Source organism: Portunus trituberculatus, unplaced genomic scaffold (assembly GCF_017591435.1).
Source record: "Portunus trituberculatus isolate SZX2019 unplaced genomic scaffold, ASM1759143v1 PGA_scaffold_207__1_contigs__length_96232, whole genome shotgun sequence".
Lineage (NCBI taxonomy): Eukaryota > Metazoa > Arthropoda > Malacostraca > Decapoda > Portunidae > Portunus > Portunus trituberculatus.
In genome coordinates this window covers 13,684-32,500 of record NW_025541375.1, presented here as the reverse complement: position 1 = coordinate 32,500, position 18,817 = coordinate 13,684, and the positions used below count along the sequence as shown (strand labels likewise).

Below are 18,817 nucleotides of genomic sequence, written 5' to 3'. Positions count from 1 at the left end.
TTAGAGCTCATAGACTAATCTTCAGGTAGGACAGACCACAACATACTCCACACACTGTAAGGCGAGGCCACAACCCCTCAGTTGTATCTCGTACCTATTTACTGCTAGGTGAACAGAGCCTACACATTAAGAAGCATGCCCATTTGCTTCACCATGCCCGGGACTTGAACCCTGACCCTCTTCTCTATTTTAAGCTGAGCATGCTATAACCACTACAGTACGTGGTGTGTATGTGTGTGTGAATTTATCACCATTATTTTGGTTGAGTAAACATCTGGATTGTTGCAGAATATGATGGGTTTGGGGCTACCATTAATGCCCCTGAGATGAGGAAGACAAGCCTCATTTCAAACGTGCTGCCACTTAATCAGAGTGAGTAAAGCATAATTTTCTACATTATTTCCCTGTAATTGTTTTGGAAAATTGAGTGTGTAATTTAGACACAGTCATATCATGTCTAATAGTAGACATCATAACTTTGTGTGTATAACTACTATAATAATTTATTGAATTGCAGTGTGTTAAGGCAGCAAATAGTTAGCACTGGTTAATGGATAATTAACTGTTCATAATGCTTAATATCAATTTTCTTTCAGTATATGATTCAAATTTTGGGTGCCTCAGTGAAGACTCCTTCAATCAGGTTCCACTCCTTGTGGAGGAAGTCTACTGGTGGTGAGCCTAGTGGAGGTAAGCAAGCTATGACCGGTGTACTTTAATGTAATCTGGCCGCCTCTCAAAAATTGGCACCAATCATTGATCACACCATACATCCCATACAATTTCTGGTGTATTACCTAGTTGTATTGTACAGGGTTTGAGCGGGGCTCATAGTGTCCTGTCTAAATTGAGACATGGAGACAGGACACTATGAGCCCTGCTGTAACCAGCCTGTGCTAAGCTCACGAAAGTGTATGGGTGTTCTTCATGGAACATACATTAATGATGGATGTATGTTAGTGTGATAATTCTTTAACTTTTAATGTAAAAGGCAATATTCAATAATGGGGTGCTATTTTGAAGCATGTTCAATTTGTGGTAAATTCCTTTTAGCAATATTAAATAAGTTATTTTGTAATATTTTATAATATTTTAATATGCCAGTTGCATGTGCTTATCTCCAGTACATAAGCGAGAAGATTGTAATTATTGTCATGCTATTAATGTAATGAGTTTTGTGACAGATGGTGCCAGCATGGAACATGAAGGTCCCTACCGTCACTACTGGTGTCAGGCAGCACACTTTGCCACCTGCAAGTCCTGCTGGAGGTAATAAGCAGTGCAAGTAGCACAAGATGTTGTAATACCTTGGAGGCATCACTCCATCTATAGGAGGCAAGCTATTATTATATAGATACATTTTTTACACCAAATCATATATTTTTTTTTACACCAAATCACATAATCTTTTTTTTTTCTATAATGTCAGTATTTGAAATTCTTGATTACTCCATTACAGTTACTTTTTTGTATTATTATGTTTTGTGTAACTTTGAAACATTATTGCAAATATAGCCTGGGTATTTAAGTGATCATTTTATTTCAATAATCTCTTTCAACAAGCATTATCCCAGCAAACACACTACGTAATTTTCACGTGACGTAATGGTGAAAATAAGGTGAATTTTTTATTTCACGTAAGGGCCACGTAGTATCCACGTCACGAATTCCATCCACCTAACAAAGTTTAAGGCATGTCTTGTGTTTTCAATGTTAATATTTTGTTTTCCCGTGATGTATGACCTAACTAAATATACTGTAATGAAATAAGGTGAATTTTTTTTTTTCACGTAAGAGCCACGTAGTATCCACGTTGCGAAGGCCATCCACCTAAAACAGTTTAATGCACTTTTTGTGCTTTGAATGTTAATACTTTGTTTTCTCGTGATGTATGACCTAACTAAATGTACTGTAATGAAATAAAAATTTGAGGTCGTTGAACGTAACGATCATGTTTCCATAACGTTACGTTTCACCATCGACTTGCGCTTTGAAAGGTAACAATGAAGGATATGAAGGATGAGATCATCAAAGGAAGTCATCCTCCTAACAAAACTATAAGGTGTTTCTTGTTTTAGGTATATTGTTAAAATACTTTGTGCAATATAATTATGATGATACAGGATCTTAATAAATATGCTGTAATAAGAAAGATCTTATGGGGTTGTGGAACGTTTATATAACGTTGCATTTCAACATTGACTTAAGCATGTGATCTCTCTCTCTCTCTCTCTCTCTCTCTCTCTCTCTCTCTCTCTCTCTCTCTCTCTCTCTATATATATATATATATATATATATATATATATATATATATATATATATATATATATATATATATATATATATATATATATATATATATATATATATATATATATATATATATATATATATATATATATATATATATATATATATATATATATATATATATATATATATATATATATATATATATATATATATATATATATATATATATATATATATATATATATATATATATATATATATATATATATATATATATATATATATATATATATATATATATATATATATATATATATATATATATATATATATATATATATATATATATATATATATATATATATATATATATATATATATATATATATATATATATATATATATATATATATATATATATATATATATATATATATATATATATATATATATATATATATATATATATATATATATATATATATATATATATATATATATATATATATATATATATATATATATATATATATATATATATATATATATATATATATATATATATATATATATATATATATATATATATATATATATATATATATATATATATATATATATATATATATATATATATATATTAATAAAAAAAATATATATATATATATATATATATATATATATATATATATATATATATATATATATATATATATATATATATATATATATATATATATATATATATATATATATATATATATATATATATATATATATATATATATATATATATATATATATATATATATATATATATATATATATATATATATATATATATATATATATATATATATATATATATATATATATATATATATATATATATATATATATATATATATATATATATATATATATATATATATATATATATATATATATATATATATATATATATATATATATATATATATATATATATATATATATATATATATATATATATATATATATATATATATATATATATATATATATATATATATATATATATATATATATATATATATATATATATATATATATATATATATATATATATATACTATATATATATATATATATATATATATATATATATATATATATATATTATATATATATATATTGATATTTATATATGAAGAACCTGTCCGTATTATTACTATATTATTATTATATTATTATTATTACTCTCCCTGTTATATGCCTCCTCTATAGGCACATTGATAGGACTTAGCCGTGGGCGGACCAAAATTGTGACGTCACATCTGCTGCTGCTGGTCCCGCCACGGCTGCCAATGCCGAAGGAAGGACGAAGCAGCGTCGGAGTGTTTTAAATTTGCTGCCTCGGCACTCTTCCCGCCAGCCAGCCGGGGATTAAATTTCAGCTGACGCAGCATGCACAGAACCCCGTATATAAGATCTTCCACGTTAAATACAATTCCGGAAAACAAATCAGTGTAATTTAAAACGTGATAAACACTAAGAATAACAGTAATATATATAAATATGACGAAATAAACATTAATAGTTTGTAAAGTGTTCGATCAGCGGCAACTCTCCCGCACGTTCCTCCGCCGCCTGCTGCATGTGCTTCCCGCCACGGATAATGTGGTGAGTTTTATCTTTTTACGTCATTTACACCTTTCCCCACCTTTGTTACACCCACACATGACATTAAGTGCTCAGGGATTAGGTAGAGCGGCAGATCATCCCTGTAAATTGTGTTGAAGGTGAAATGTGATGAAAATGTAGTGGCGAGGGACAGCGTGGGTTAACAATGCACGCCGTGTATCACAATTTTTACACTTTCCATGTCATTATTCACCATTCTAACTTAGTCTGGAGTGTCCAAGGCTTAAGTAGACGTGCAAGTTACATATAAGAGGTGAAATTAACGTGCGTAGGATATATTTTAACGCAAGCCCCATATTCTAGTACATGATTGGTACCTGTTTGTCTGTCCTTGCGCAAACTTATACCATGGCTGATGAGGTAATCTAACGTAGTTTTGGTGGTGTAGTAGTGGTTTTGTATGTGTGATTTACAGGAGTGTTAAACCTTTTTAACTTAGATTACTTATATAATGGTACTTTACGTTGCCTGGTTGTAATCTGACGTAATTTTGGCGGTATAATTGGTTTTCATGCGTGATTTAGAGGAGTGTAATACTTTTTAAAGCGTTCTCTGGAGCTGCAGAATACAATTTCCACCATAATTTGAAACGGTGACGTGGAAGGTTCACGAGACGGTGGCGTGGAAGGTTCACGAGACGGTGACGTGGAAGGGGAGGCGGAGAGGTGGCGAACGAGGTAACAAGCGGAGGAGGTGATGGTAGTAATGTATGTTACGGGCGGGCCGTAACAGTTATGCAAGGGGAAAAAGGGCATTTATGAAAGAAGACGCTTGTTCAACCAGACAGGTTGGTATTTCATTGTTTTGCACAAACCATTTTTGTTTCCAAACACCTCAATCTATGCATCGTTCCAATGTGTTGGAAACTCCACTAACCTAGTTTGGCTATCCCACAATAAAAACATTCCCAGTAGTAAGGCCTTCATAGGCTTACTAAGTAAATTTGAACTATTCTCACTTTTGAAAATTTATACTTGCAATTAATTTTTGCACTATTTTAATTGCAGTATTTACTGCATTGGTATGTATACAATATAAAAAATGTTAAGAATTTCAAAGTGTTTCTTCATATCATTCATGGTTTGTATATTTTCCTGCAGGTGGTGGTCTCCCTGACGGAGATAGTGGGTGGAATGATCCAGTAGTGGAAGGTGTGGAAAAAATCCTTAGAAAGGACAATGTTACCATAGGAGGGTTCAACAGCGGTCACACCATGGATATTCGAAAAGGTCTACACGAACCTGCAGTTGTAAACAGGTACAATACTAAACTAAATATTTTGTTGTCGAGTTGAGTCAAACATGTGATACATATTGTACTTAATTTACATTATGAAAAATCATCCCATTCCTATATATGAAACTTCCATGATTGCAGAACTAATGATGGAGCAGGAGGACCTACCACAGTCAAGCACTAGTCAAGCATCCAGGCCTGACGTGGATGATGACCTACCGGTACATCTTCCACCAGTGACAGCAGCAGCTGTTCATCCCCTCCCAGTATTGAATGTGGGGAACCAAGAATTAGTAGAAGCTGTCCTTCAAGATATGAGAGCTGCCTACCAAGCACAGAGAGATGCTTGGAATACCATCAAGTTGTATTACCAGAAAAAAAAACTTTCAGAGTGACCTCCCACTAGCCAACATGCCTTCATATTTTTATATTTTACAGATGTGCAATTAAATATTCCAATAACATAATGAGTTTATTTCTCAATATACATTGCAGCGGAAGGGTTGAAGAAGCAGTGAATTGAGGAGATAAAGGAGTAGAAATGAATGACTGAGGAAATACTGTAATATACTAGAAAAAGTGGACAACAAAAGGAGAAGGAAGGAAGGGAGAGTTGTTGAAAGCTTAATGGGAAAAAAAACAAATGAAGATGGTTGACGGTCTTCGTGCTTGGTGTTCAAGTAGACTGGGCACACTGTACACTGCCTGGGCGTATGTATGACACTCACTGTTCATGCCTGTTGATGGATACAGACAATTGCTTAGAGTACACACCTGAGTAAATTTTCAGTGTTATATAAGTGTTTACTTTACAGCACATTAATTCAGCACAAATGGTCAAATGCAGTGGACAAAATGGGATGCCAATACTGTAATAAATGAATATATAGGAAGGGAAAAAGGATCTTTTATGTTTAGAGTTCGCCACTAATTTTTAACCATTTGTGCTGAGTTAATGTACTGTAAAATAAAATAGAGCAAAGGTTAGGTTAGGTTAGGTTAGGTTAACTCACCTCTCTTAGGTAATTGTTGAAATCAACTGTAGTAGCGCGACATATCCTCAATTCGTCCTCACAGTATTTAATGCTGGAATATGCTTTTGCCCAGGAATAAATGAAGACGATGATTTTCTTCAATGGAATAGTACTGCCATCAAGCCAAGTGTTTTTTCTCACTGAAACTTTATCACAGCAAGCTCTCTTGTAACACATCCACGATACAGTTTCGTTTGTCTTTTTAATATCATAGAAAAAGAGAAAAGGTGTAAAAAGAAACCTCAAATGATAATTAAAAAGGCAAACGAAAGTGTATCATGGATGTGTTACAAGAGAGCTTGCCGTGATAAAGTTTCGTTGATAAAAACACTTGGCTTGATGGCAGTACCATTCCATTGAAAAAAATCATCATCTTTATTTATTTCTGAGCAAAAGCGTATTCCAGCATTAAATACTGTGAGGACGAATTGAGGATATGTCGCGCTACTACAGTTGATTTCAACAATTACCTAAGAGGTGAGTTAACTAACCTAACCTACCCTTACCTAACCTAACCTTTGCTCTATTTTGCAACTGTCTCATTCTCGAGAAAATTAATGTCATATTCGTATTCAGCACCAAAACTGTACTATTGATGAAAATTTGGTTAGAAATTACTGCCGACCTCAAAACATAAAAGACCTGGAAAAAAACACCACTTACCGGAAGTGAAGGTTGATAAAATGATCTCTAACTAAGACACCGTTTTGGAGATAGCCACGTTGAAGAGGCTGTACGGGTTGGCTTCTAAAGGCTGATCTTCATACTCATCATGTTCATCATCTGGCAGTTGTAGGTTCATCTCTTTACACAAGTTGTGTAGTGCTGCACATACCATCACAATTTTGCTTGTTTTTATAGGATCCACTCTGATTTCACCATGTAGAACATGAAACCTCCTCTTCAGTTGGCCGATCCCTCTCTCTACTATGCATCTTGTTCGTTTGTGTGCTCTGCAATGATAATGTTGATATTTTAGGTTACGTCATTTCTGCACCAAAAATTCCACTTTCCCAGACCAACTTTCAATATATGTTTAGTGTCATAATCCAATGGTAAACAGAGAACAGTACAGTACAGTAATTTAGTGTAATCAAGGGTGAAATAAACTGTGGTAAATATACCTGTTGTAAGCTTCCTCTGCTGCATCCCTTGGCTGCAGGATTGGGGTCAGCAGCCACGGTTGACATGGGTAGCCACTATCACCTAAAAGATGACAGCCACCTGGTATGGTACCCCTTTCAAAGTCTGCTTTGAGGCCGCACTCATTCCAAATCCTGGAGTCATGGACCGACCCAGGCCACTGTGCCACCACATCCAATATTCGATACTGGGCGTCAAACACGAGCTGTATGTTGATGCTGTGATATTTTTTTTTTGTTCACATATGCTTGTTCATACTCTCTTGGAGCAATAATCCGTATGTGGGTGCCATCTATAGCCCCAACTACTCCCGGAAAATTGGCAATTTTTTTCTAAAATCTGCCTGTTTTTGCTGAATTTCCTCCTGCACAGTTGGGAACTTTATATACTTTGTAAGAAAGTCCAGTGTTGTTAGGGCATCAAGTGTCTCACTTATCACACGACCAGCACTTTGATGAGTTAAGCCAAAATCGTCACCACTACACAATTGCATTTTTTCTGTAGCCAAATAACGTAGAGAAGTGAGCACTTTTAGTTCAGCAGGTATGGCTTTACTTCTACGTGTTGGTGGCTGAATAACATTTCTCACATAATTAGTCACTAACATTATGCCACCTCGATCCAGTCTAAATCTTTTCACCAGTTCAGAGTCTCCATACACATTTAAAATGTCTTTTCTTTCCCGATAAACTCTAGCCCTCCTCACTCTCACTGGTTGTTGCGCAGCCATTCCCGCTACATGTAAAAAAAGAGTTCCACTTAAGTGACCTCGTGGAGAAGTCTCAATTTTTGTCGTCTGCTGGGAGCACTAAAGGATACTTAGTGTAGGACTTGAGTATTTTCTCCCGACTTGAGTGCAAGTCTCAAAAAAATCGTCTGCTAAGTGCACTTAAGGATACTAAGTATTTTTGTAGTTACTGGCCCAGGCCCCTCAGGTTACACAGTCCCGCACCAAAGGTCAGTCCTCTCATTTGTTGTGCTGTATGTTTCTTTAGAACAGCTTCCATTTTGTATTTAAAATAATGGTCAATTTACAGTTTCACCCAACCAACGATTTTGTGATGTGGCTTACGTGTTTCTGGTGAGATATGTAGTGAATTGATTGATGTTCTACATCACTTCCGTCGCAAATGCGTAGTTTTCAAGTTATATGACTTTTTCAACTTATGCCTACCTCTCATCCCCAACGATCTTGGGGGACCTGTGGGAAATTGGGGTTTTTGGGTGGGGGAGCATTAAAACGAGTAACGCGCGTTGCAAAACGGGTCCAAAATCAACAAACTCACACCAAAAATCTGTAAAAATACATAAATTACATCTTTGACGGCGAGAGAGGCAGCAGCGGCGGCGGCGGCTGACGCGAGCCTTGCTGTGTTATTGTTGAGCAACGTTGCCAACGATTCGCTATATTTCTGGCTCTATCCGCTACATTTAGTGAAGCCACCCACCACCCCCACTGCAGGTACTGTATAAATGCGTGTTTAGCACGGTGTTGTGTGTGTTATCAGTCTAAGTGTGTGTTTAGCACGGTGTGTGTGTGTTATCAGTATGAATGTGTGTTTAGCACGGTGTCTATGTTATCAGTATAAAATGCATGCTTACCTATTATAATCTAAAACAAAATCGTAACCAGATTTTCTCAAAATTAAACCAAGAACCAAATAATAGCATTACCATTACCTTATGGGCGAGAGGTTGAGGGTTGTGGGGTTGGCGGCGCTGCTGCTGCTGCTGCTGCATCGTCATTCCGTCGAGAAAAGTTCCTTTGTAGTCCGAAGTAGTAAAATTACACTGCCTTCTTTTCTTTGTCTTAGCTATTTTGGTCCAACGGCCACAATACCAAGAATGCCTGTCTTCCCTATAACTACAGGGAACTTTACAGGATGGACACTGTACTTGTAAAGGAAGGACACCGTGACTTCTTAAAAAGTGGACTGCAGCTTTGTCGTCCAGATAGAACTCCTTGATAAACTTCCAGTAGTTGTAAGAACATCCACCACACAACGTAGCCATTCTGATACTGACTGGTAATGGGAAAGCCTACACGAAGCAAATTATTACTCTACCGAAACTTCGAAACATGTATGAAGCTCTAAGTGAGTAGTTGTTAATTTATTTCATTCCCGATGTCCCAAACTTCAACTCCAAGACTTATATACTGAATAATTTTCACTGAAATTATCCTAACCTAACATAATAATATGGCGATCCAAAAAAATCTAAGGACAAAAACCTAACCTAACGTAACCTAACCGGGGCTGACGGACCCCCTAAAACCTAACCCCTAACCTAACCTAACGTAACCTAACCCCCCTACAACACTAACCTAACCCAAACATAAACCTAACCTAGCCAGGGTGTCTGCGCCCCCCGGAACCCCCCTTGCAACACTAACCTAACCCTAACATAAACCTAACCTAACCTAACCTGGCTGGGCTGCGCCCCCTGGACCCCCTGCAACACTAACCTAACCCTAACATAAACCTAACCTAGCGTATCCTTGCTTTGGGGCAGCTTCCTCCCCCAACACCAGTTCTCTTATAGCTTCACACAATATGCCCTACCTCTACCAATACCCTCCTCACAATACCTTAACGAAAGGATCAAGGTCCTGGCTGGTCCTCTTCTCCATTGTACACTGACTTGCATCGCAGGAACTATGATTTCCCAGTAATCAAATTCGCAACCTTTACAACTAATGTCACTGGTGGCCATGGCTGAACTGCGCACACAGATGTCTCTGTGCACCTGTCTGCCCAGCTGTGTCCCGCCTACGAATACATCTAGCAAATTCTCATTGGCGCAGCTTGTGGTGTTAAGAGGTGGTGGCACGTCATTGGACAAAAGAACTATAGAAACAATAACAATCCTATTCAGCAGTTACCCACAAACCCAGGATGTGAATAGGGGGATAATAGGGGATGGGGGCTACGCTAAATGTAGCGGATAGAGCCAGAAATGTAGCGAATCTTTGGCAACACTGCTCAACAATAACAGCAAGGCTCGCGTCAGCCGCCGCCGCCGCCGCTGCCGCCTCTCTCGCCGTCAAAGGTGTAATTTATGTATTTTTACAGATTTTTGGTGTGAGTTTGTTGATTTTGGACCCGTTTTGCAACGCGCGTTACTCGTTTTAATGCTCCCCCACCCAAAAACCCCGATTTCCCACAGGTCCCCCAAGATCGTTGGGGATGAGAGGTAGGCATAAGTTGAAAAAGTCATATAACTTGAAAACTACGCATTTGCGACGGAAGTGATGTAGAACATCAATCAATTCACTACATATCTCACCAGAAACACGTAAGCCACATCACAAAATCATTGGTTGGGTGAAACTGAAAATTAAATTATTGGTTGGGTGAAACTGAAAATTGTCCAAAATAATTTAAAGTGTACAGTCTGTAAGTATGTGTGAAATATTTTGTTTTTTATGTGAACAAGACTTGCAAGAAATTGGTGACTAGGTATGCCAGGACACAGAAAGTTAAGGTAATTTTTTTGTAGTGGTGTTCAGGAAGGAGAAGGTTGCATAGTGGATAAGGTGGTGAGCGTGGATCGGGCAGACGTCCACGCGTAGGTTCGAATCCCACCACGTACAGCCTTAAGCACTTTGCCATTTGTCAAGTGGTTCAAAGTTACCTACATGTCACCATGATACCCAGGTTCTAGGTGGTTACACTCAAGATGAGCATGGGTGGTGATATGGGCCCTAATATGGGTACCACTATAAATAAGACTGCCTGCGCCACTAATGAGCGGAAGCTGAACAGCGCTTCCCATACACTCTTCAAGTGTGCCTACAGGCGCTATAGGCCATACCATTAAAAAAAAAAAAAAAAAAAAAACCAGTAGAGGATTTGAAATATTAGTAAAGTGGATAGAGTGGCTGTAAGGAATGGCTATGTATGTATGTATATAATCTGAATTGAATCATACATTTATTGCTGCATTAAAGGTTATGATGAAAACTTTAGTTACAAATTATATTTGTCTTGTCTCCTTATCAGCAGTGATCAAATTTCTTTAAGTTTCCTCACACTAACATCAGTGACCATCTCACTCAGGTTATTCAAGAGATTAATGCTTTAATATGGGAAATTATATTTTGATGTCACCAACACATTTACTCTTTTTAGTAATTTTTGTGTGTCTTGTTCCGTCATTTATATGCATCTCCAAAACTTGTCTCTACCTTTTTCCAAAAGGTTTATTAAATTGTACATTATTATTTAGGCCTTTTTTTCTTCTCTCTTTTAATGTCTGATTACTTTTAGTTGCTCTTCATAAGAGCACTCAAAAGTTTTAGACATACACTGAAGAACTTACAGGAAAAAGAAAATGGTTAATTTTTTTTCATCTAAAATGACTTAACATCCTATATGTGAAGCCAAAATTTCCCACTTATATGTGTTTCTTTAGTGACAGTGTCAATGTCACCCACGCATCCTTTTCTTTATCACTTATTATTAATGTACGTACCTTAATTCACCCATTTTACTGTTCCATGTAGGTCTCCTTGTACTTTTCGTATTTCCATCATATGCCATATGCTAAGATTAAATCTGAATTTCCACTTTGGTCTTCAAGCATAGATTTGATCTGAATCTCTCTAGCTGCTTACAATCCTCCTGGCTCTTTGTAACTTTAGCAACTTTGCATTATAAGCAAACATAATGGGTGGTAATACAGATCATTGTGGTACTCTACTCGTCGCCTTGGTCCAGCTTGAAGTATTATCTGTGATTACTGTACATAGTAGTACACCTTTGCATAATCTAACATTTGTCTAGCAGGAAAAGCATTCAAGCTTGTCTTCAATCAGGTTTATAGGTTGCGGGACAAAATGAACAAAATGAAAAGGGACCTGGTGCAAACACCACAACAACTCATAACAAAAATGTCAAGCTATCTGTGTGGAACAGTGAGGGCATTGTTTGCAGGGCGGATTATGCATGCTGTAAAAAGTAAGGTAGGCATAAGGTATGGGGTGGAAGAGAGGAGGTTTGCTTTAGCCATGTACCATTACAGTCCTAAAGCTTATAGATTTCTTCGTTCAGTTTTCAATCTTCCATCTCCTTCAACTTTACATTCATGGCTTCGTAAAATTCCTCTAAGCACTGGCTGGAGCAAACCTACTCTGGCAGTCCTGAAGAAGAAGGCAGAGACTTTGGCCAAAGAAGAGACTCTTTGTGGCATTGTGTTTGATGCAATGAGTATCAAAGAGTCCCTCCACTTTGACAAGGCCTCTGACTCTGTTATTGGAAGGGAGGATTTTACAGAACATGGCAAGAGTCTGAAATTGGCAAACCATGCACTTGTTTTTATGGTTAAGGGGATTGTTAAGAAGTGGAAAATGGTTTTGGGATATTTTTTTTTTTATTCAGGAGGGATTAATACTTTCAAAATTAGGGAATTATATGAAGCTTCTATCAAGAAAGTTCAAGAATCAGGGATGAAAGTAATGTTCACCGTATGTGACCAAGAAGGTGCGCACCGCTCCCTCTTTCAGACTCTTGGTATGACACAAGAAAATCCTTCTTTTATAGCTAATGGTGAGAAGGTACATTTCTTTTTTGATTCTCCTCATCTTTTGAAAAGCCTAAGAAACACTCTCCTGAAGTATGATTTAAAAATTGGAGGGAATAGAGTATCTTGGGATTATATCAAAGTTTTTTTGAAAAAGATCATGCTTTAAAAATTAGACTTGCTCTTAAATTGACTAGACGTCACATGTGTGAAGAAGGCTTTTAAAAAATGCGGGTCAATCTTGCTGCCCAGGTGATGAGTGGCTCTGTGGCAGCAGGCATTTACATGCATTCCATTGCTGGCTTACTGCCACAGCATGCTGTCTATACAGCAGAATTTGTACAGCAAGTAGATAAGCTGTTTGATTGTTTTAATAGTATTCGGCTACGTCATTTCAAAAAAAAAATCTTTGTGGGATCAGCGTAGATTCTGGTCATATGGAATTCATTGAAGAAATTACTAAATACATAAATTCTATTGAAGTTTGTGCACCCCCTCGTGTACACATTCACTGTATCAATGCCTGTCTCATCAACTTGGCATCACTTCAAGCTCTGTGGCAAGATCTCCAGGGTTATGAAGTAAAATACCTTCTCACACGAAGATTGAACCAGGACTGTCTGGAAAATTTGTTTGGCAAACTGAGGCTTAAATTTGGAAATTGTGATCATCCAAGTGCATATAATTTCATGAAAGCTCTAAAATCAGTCATAGATAATGATCTCCTTCAGGCTCCCTTTTCTGGTAATTTTGAAGTGGATGAGTCACATTTTGAAGACGTAACCTCAAGTTTGAATTAAGATTTCCATTTATCTTTTTTAGATTTAGATTCTGACATGGAGGACTCCTTTATGGATGACTTGCCAGAGGTAGAGGTGAATGGTCTGATGTATATAGTTGGTTGGACCTGCAAGAAATTTTTGAAAACACATGACTGTGAAATTTGCAGGGGGCATTTGCTAGATACCCAACAGGATCTAACTCTTGATAAAATGTTTTGCCATTTTAAAGCAGACAATTACTCTGAGTCCCCATTTGGGGGACTGTCAATTCTATCAGATTCTTGTTTACAGTATTTTAAAGAAGTTGAGTCAATTGTAAGATCTTTGATTGATAAAGCCATTTTAGGCAATAAAGTTTCCCAAAATTTAGTATCTCATTTACATAGTCGTACATTTGTGACGCCCCTGCAGTTGTGTTCCACCCAGCTCATCAGTACCATACACCTCATATATGTAAGGTTAAAAATATTTTATATATTGAAATGGAAAAACAGAGAGCCAGGGAAAAAAGAAAATTGGAAAAAACAGAAAACTTTGAAAGATTTTGCATTAGTTTTTTTATTCAATTGATTGGTGTGTTTTTTCGTATATATTGACCTTATTTATTTTTTTTTACTTATTTATCCTTTTCATTGGAAAGGGGGGTAGAAGCAACTAATCTGCTCAACTTCATTTCTCTCTCTGATGGCATTCCGCCAAGGGGATGAGCACACTAGAAGAACCTCCTTCACTTTTTTTTAGTGTGTTCTAACTTTCTTGAAGAGTGTTCTACCTCCACAACAATAAAGGTTGGTATATGTTTTAGTTTCCCTGCTCTGCTGTTGCATAATGGCATTGGTGTTGGGCATACTTTTGACATGTGGGACAGTAAAGGTTGGTATATGTTATAGTTTCCCTGCTCTGTTGTTACCTAATGGTTTTGGTGTTGGGCATGCTTGTGACATGTGGGTTTGTAACATAGCTTTGAAAGCTCAGCTTCCACATATATGTATGTGTTTGTAACAGCATGTAAACTGTTGCTTATGTTAAAGTGTGACAGCATTGTGGAGCACTGTATTGTTTACCTTTGTGCCTTTATATTTACTATAACATGTTATTCATTTTATTTCTTAACTGCCTTACTTTTTATATATTTATTTATTAATATTTTTTTATATATGATTATTATATTTTTTATTGGTGTATATACTGTATTTTTTTTACTCTCCTCAAAGAATGATATAGTTGAAGTAAAGTAATCTGCCCTCAAATATGGAGAACTATGTAAGGAGCTTGTGCATGCAGGGTGTGGGTACTGGCGCTGGCCTTATTTTTCCTCTTACACTATATATGATGTTAGAAGCTCATCGCATGCATTATTTATCAGCTGCTTTGCTTGTTTTACATACAGAAGTGTATGACCACAAACACTGCGCATGTTGATGAACCCAATAAAGTGCATTATTTTTTTATGCTTGTTTTAATTCTCTCTCTCTCTCTCTCTCTCTCTCTCTCTCTCTCTCTCTCTCTCTCTCTCTCTCTCTCTCTCTCTCTCTCTCTCTATATATATATATATATATATATATATATATATATATATATATATATATATATATATATATATATATATATATATATATATATATATATATATATATATATATATATATATATATATATTTGTTTATTTATTTATTTATTTGTTAATTTATTTATCGTATTGATAGAGAAAGACTACCTTTGAAAACCTATATATATGTTTTTTTATATTGTTTAAAGAATATGACATTATTTGTTTGTCTGGCCCTGTCTTATTTTGAATGATAAAGATATATATTTATATATATATTTAAACGTTTTCTATGAAAATACTCGCTTCCAATAGATGGCAGCACCGCCACTGTCCTCCAAACTTTAACCCATACCAAAACTTCCTTTCTGTATATTCCTTGGTCTGGGCTACAGACCGCTGTGGCAAGTCGCCGGATTGGAGGACGAACCCCTCCTTCACCTCCTGTCTGCTGTGTCACTCCCCTGCCGACAACACGTTGGAACACTATTGTCTACACTGCCCACAACTTGACGGTCTGCTGCCTCGGGGCCTCCTAGTAATAGACATCTGTCGCCATCTTCTTACGGACAACGACTCATTCAATTCCCCGTTTTGGAGGTTTACACTGAAGTCACCGTTATATATTAGGTATAGTTTAACATTCTAGTAATGTTTTAGTGTGTGTGTGTGTGTGTGTGTGTGTGTGTGTGTGTGTGTGTGTGTGTGTTACATCTGTTTTTTTGTGATTGTGCTACAATTAATGCCTCAATTTATGTATTGGAGTGACGCCTTGTGCGCAATAAATTGATTAAATCTCTCTCTCTCTCTCTCTCTCTCTCTCTCTCTCTCTCTCTCTCTCTCTCTCTCTCTCTCTCCAGTAAAGAGAGAGAGAGAGAGAGAGGTGTCCATATGTAGTAGCGTAACCTTCATCAATGTTTAATGATTATTAATTCTTCACAGCCTCTGTCCTACAAATAGCCTATTATAATCTTCATGATTGTATGTATCTCTAGTAGTGTTTTTCTTTGCTATCATGAATATCATGACTCCCCTATCATTACTTTTATTTTATTTATATGCTGGCAAATTTTATTCACGGCTAGGCTGTATGATTTATTCCATCAAACTGTTGTGATGGGTAATTACACCATAGCATGTGTGTGAGATTTGTAATTCCATAGTAAAACAATAAATTATTATTTCTTTTTCCGGTACATATTTGTCTAGAATCCTACCAACCTCTACTTTTGCGTCGTATTTAACTGGCTAGAGCATCTGGTGCTGCCTATCATGAAGTCCACGTGATACTATGTGTCGTAAATTAATATTCCCAGCGTTTCTTAGACAAAAATATTTACCAGTTTAGTTAGGTTTGTTTTCGGAAATCAGCCAAATAGCAACATGATTTACAATTTAATTTTTTATACGAATTTATTTCAAACATGAATAACTCCCTTCAAATAAGTATAATCTGCAAGATTTCTAGAAAGCCTATTCCACATCTGATTACTCTACAGTTTGTTATAGCAGGCTACATGTATAAGGATAAATGCTTAATTGGAACAGTAATAATATAAGAAATGGAAAAAAAAAAAAAAAAAAAAATATATATATATATATATATATATATATATATATATATATATATATATATATATATATATATATATATATATATATATATATATATATATATATATATATATATATATATATATATATATATATATATATATATATATATATATATATATATATATATATATATATATATATATATATATATATATATATATATATATATATATATATATATATATATATATATATATATATATATATATATATATATATAAACTACAATAAGAAAAATAAAAACTCGTTTATCAAATAATCACACAGGAAAAAGAAGTACGAATATTAAAGATGACTAGCATTACCCTCCGTCTCAATCATTTTGTCACTGGCTTTCAACATGTTTCTCACTTCGAAACGAACACGTTGTTCAGACAGGGACACGGGGCACCTGATCAATTAGGTGAAGAAAACAATTAGGAACACACAAGGCAAACTAAAAAAAAAAAAAAAAAAATCGTAGCAACACACGCGAATAATGTGCCTTTTTACATTTCTAGATTATGAGAAGTCGCGAGAATAAAACTATGGTTCATACCATAGACTGTAACTTCATGGGTCTCTGCACATTACTAATGGGGGTCTACATGCAAAATTTAATAGGGGTAGGTAAAAAAAAAAATAATAATAATAAAATAAATAAATAATAATAATAATAATAATAATAATAATAATAATAATATTAAACTTGGGAAGCCTTTTCTTTCAAAATACTACTTACAGAACAACGACTAAATAATGATTTGTAAAGTTGATATGTTAAACATAGGCTATGTTGATATATAAGTGACAACTGTATGAGTGTTATTATAGTCAAACGTTACTCATACACTTAATAGGTGTCTGACTGCAAGCCTGTTGCGTTACCTTTCCTGGCTCCCAATAATGAAGATATTCTAATTGGCACAGCCTCACTCAAATCAACTCACTATTGTCTTTAAAATATTTCAAAAGTAGACAGCCGAAATCGTCCGCAACCGAAAACAATGGTTGAACCACGATTGGAAAGAAATTCTTTCGTGTTGGAATTGTCCACCTTTACAGCTCCACTTTTATTGTGTTAGTGTTCTTGTTATGATGTTTGCCTACGAAGTTTATGTCCATGAAGTCGATCAGAGGAGAGAGGTACACCCTTGGAGCTGAAGGCGAAGTGAATTGCTGCTTTGGACTACATCCGGGGATTGTGATCTCGAAGTAAGTTTGTTTCACGTAAAGTAGTTATGTATAATATAATGCATGCTCAGGATTGGTTTAAAAGGGAAACTTCTATTGCTACGTACATTTCAATGTTATTCAATACCTCTAGTATATATTACCTAAAGGGTAGATATGAGTGTCCCTAAAATTCAGTCACCTTCATTCATATTTTAAGTCATTTCCTGTATTTTGGCCTTTATTTTCCATTTTATTTACAAAAAAAAGGAAAGAAAAAGATAGCTAAAACTACATAATATTAGAGTAATAGACAGCTATATATAATGCAATATTCATAGTTGCCCTCACTTTTTGTTAAGAAATTAATCATTCTGATGTTTACTGGAATCTGAGTGAGTTTAGTATATGTCTCTTCAGATACAAGGATGGTTGTTGTTATTCTTCTAATTAACTAATCTCTTCTAAATAAATGTCTTCAGCCTCATTTTCATCACTGTGATATTGCATTTCTTGTTAATTTGATTTTTATTATTTTTGTTTATTTATTTATTTTTTTTTTTTATACCAACTGCTCTCCATATCTTTGAACTGCATGCTTCCCTTCCTCCTGCAACCTCGATGCTCTAGATTTCTTCATTCTCTACCCAATAATATTTACCATTCTAACATTCTAATAATTCCATCTTCAACTGTTCATCTTATGGACTTGATGGGGTCTTTCCAATTGTTCTCCAAAACTGTGCTTCCGTGCTTGACCTTTCTTTGGCCAAACTCTTTCAACTATCCCTATCGACTTCTATCTTTCCTTCTTGCTGGAAGTTTGCCTACATTCAGCCTGTTCC

At 35.1% G+C, this 18,817-nt stretch overlaps 2 protein-coding genes across 2 annotated transcripts in view; one reads left to right on the top strand and one right to left on the bottom strand.

The window, feature by feature from the left end:
- Positions 1 to 690, top strand: part of LOC123500387 — a 2,407-nt gene extending 1,717 nt beyond the window's left edge. Inside the window, exons 5-6 of the mRNA XM_045249103.1 lie at positions 289 to 372; positions 597 to 690. Of these exons, the coding sequence (XP_045105038.1) occupies positions 289 to 372; positions 597 to 679 (167 nt within the window). The 3' untranslated portion in view covers positions 680 to 690. The remainder of the gene's footprint in view (positions 1 to 288; positions 373 to 596) is intronic.
- Positions 691 to 6,900: 6,210 nt separating this feature from the next.
- On the bottom strand, positions 6,901 to 9,095 carry LOC123500386 (putative nuclease HARBI1). The gene is made up of 4 exons (XM_045249102.1): positions 9,030 to 9,095; positions 7,739 to 7,920; positions 7,331 to 7,567; positions 6,901 to 7,159 (listed from the first exon to the last, which is right to left on the bottom strand). Exons 1-4 carry the CDS (start codon positions 9,093 to 9,095, stop codon positions 6,901 to 6,903), a joined length of 744 nt encoding a protein of 247 aa, XP_045105037.1.
- Between the last annotated feature and the right edge of the window lie 9,722 nt (positions 9,096 to 18,817).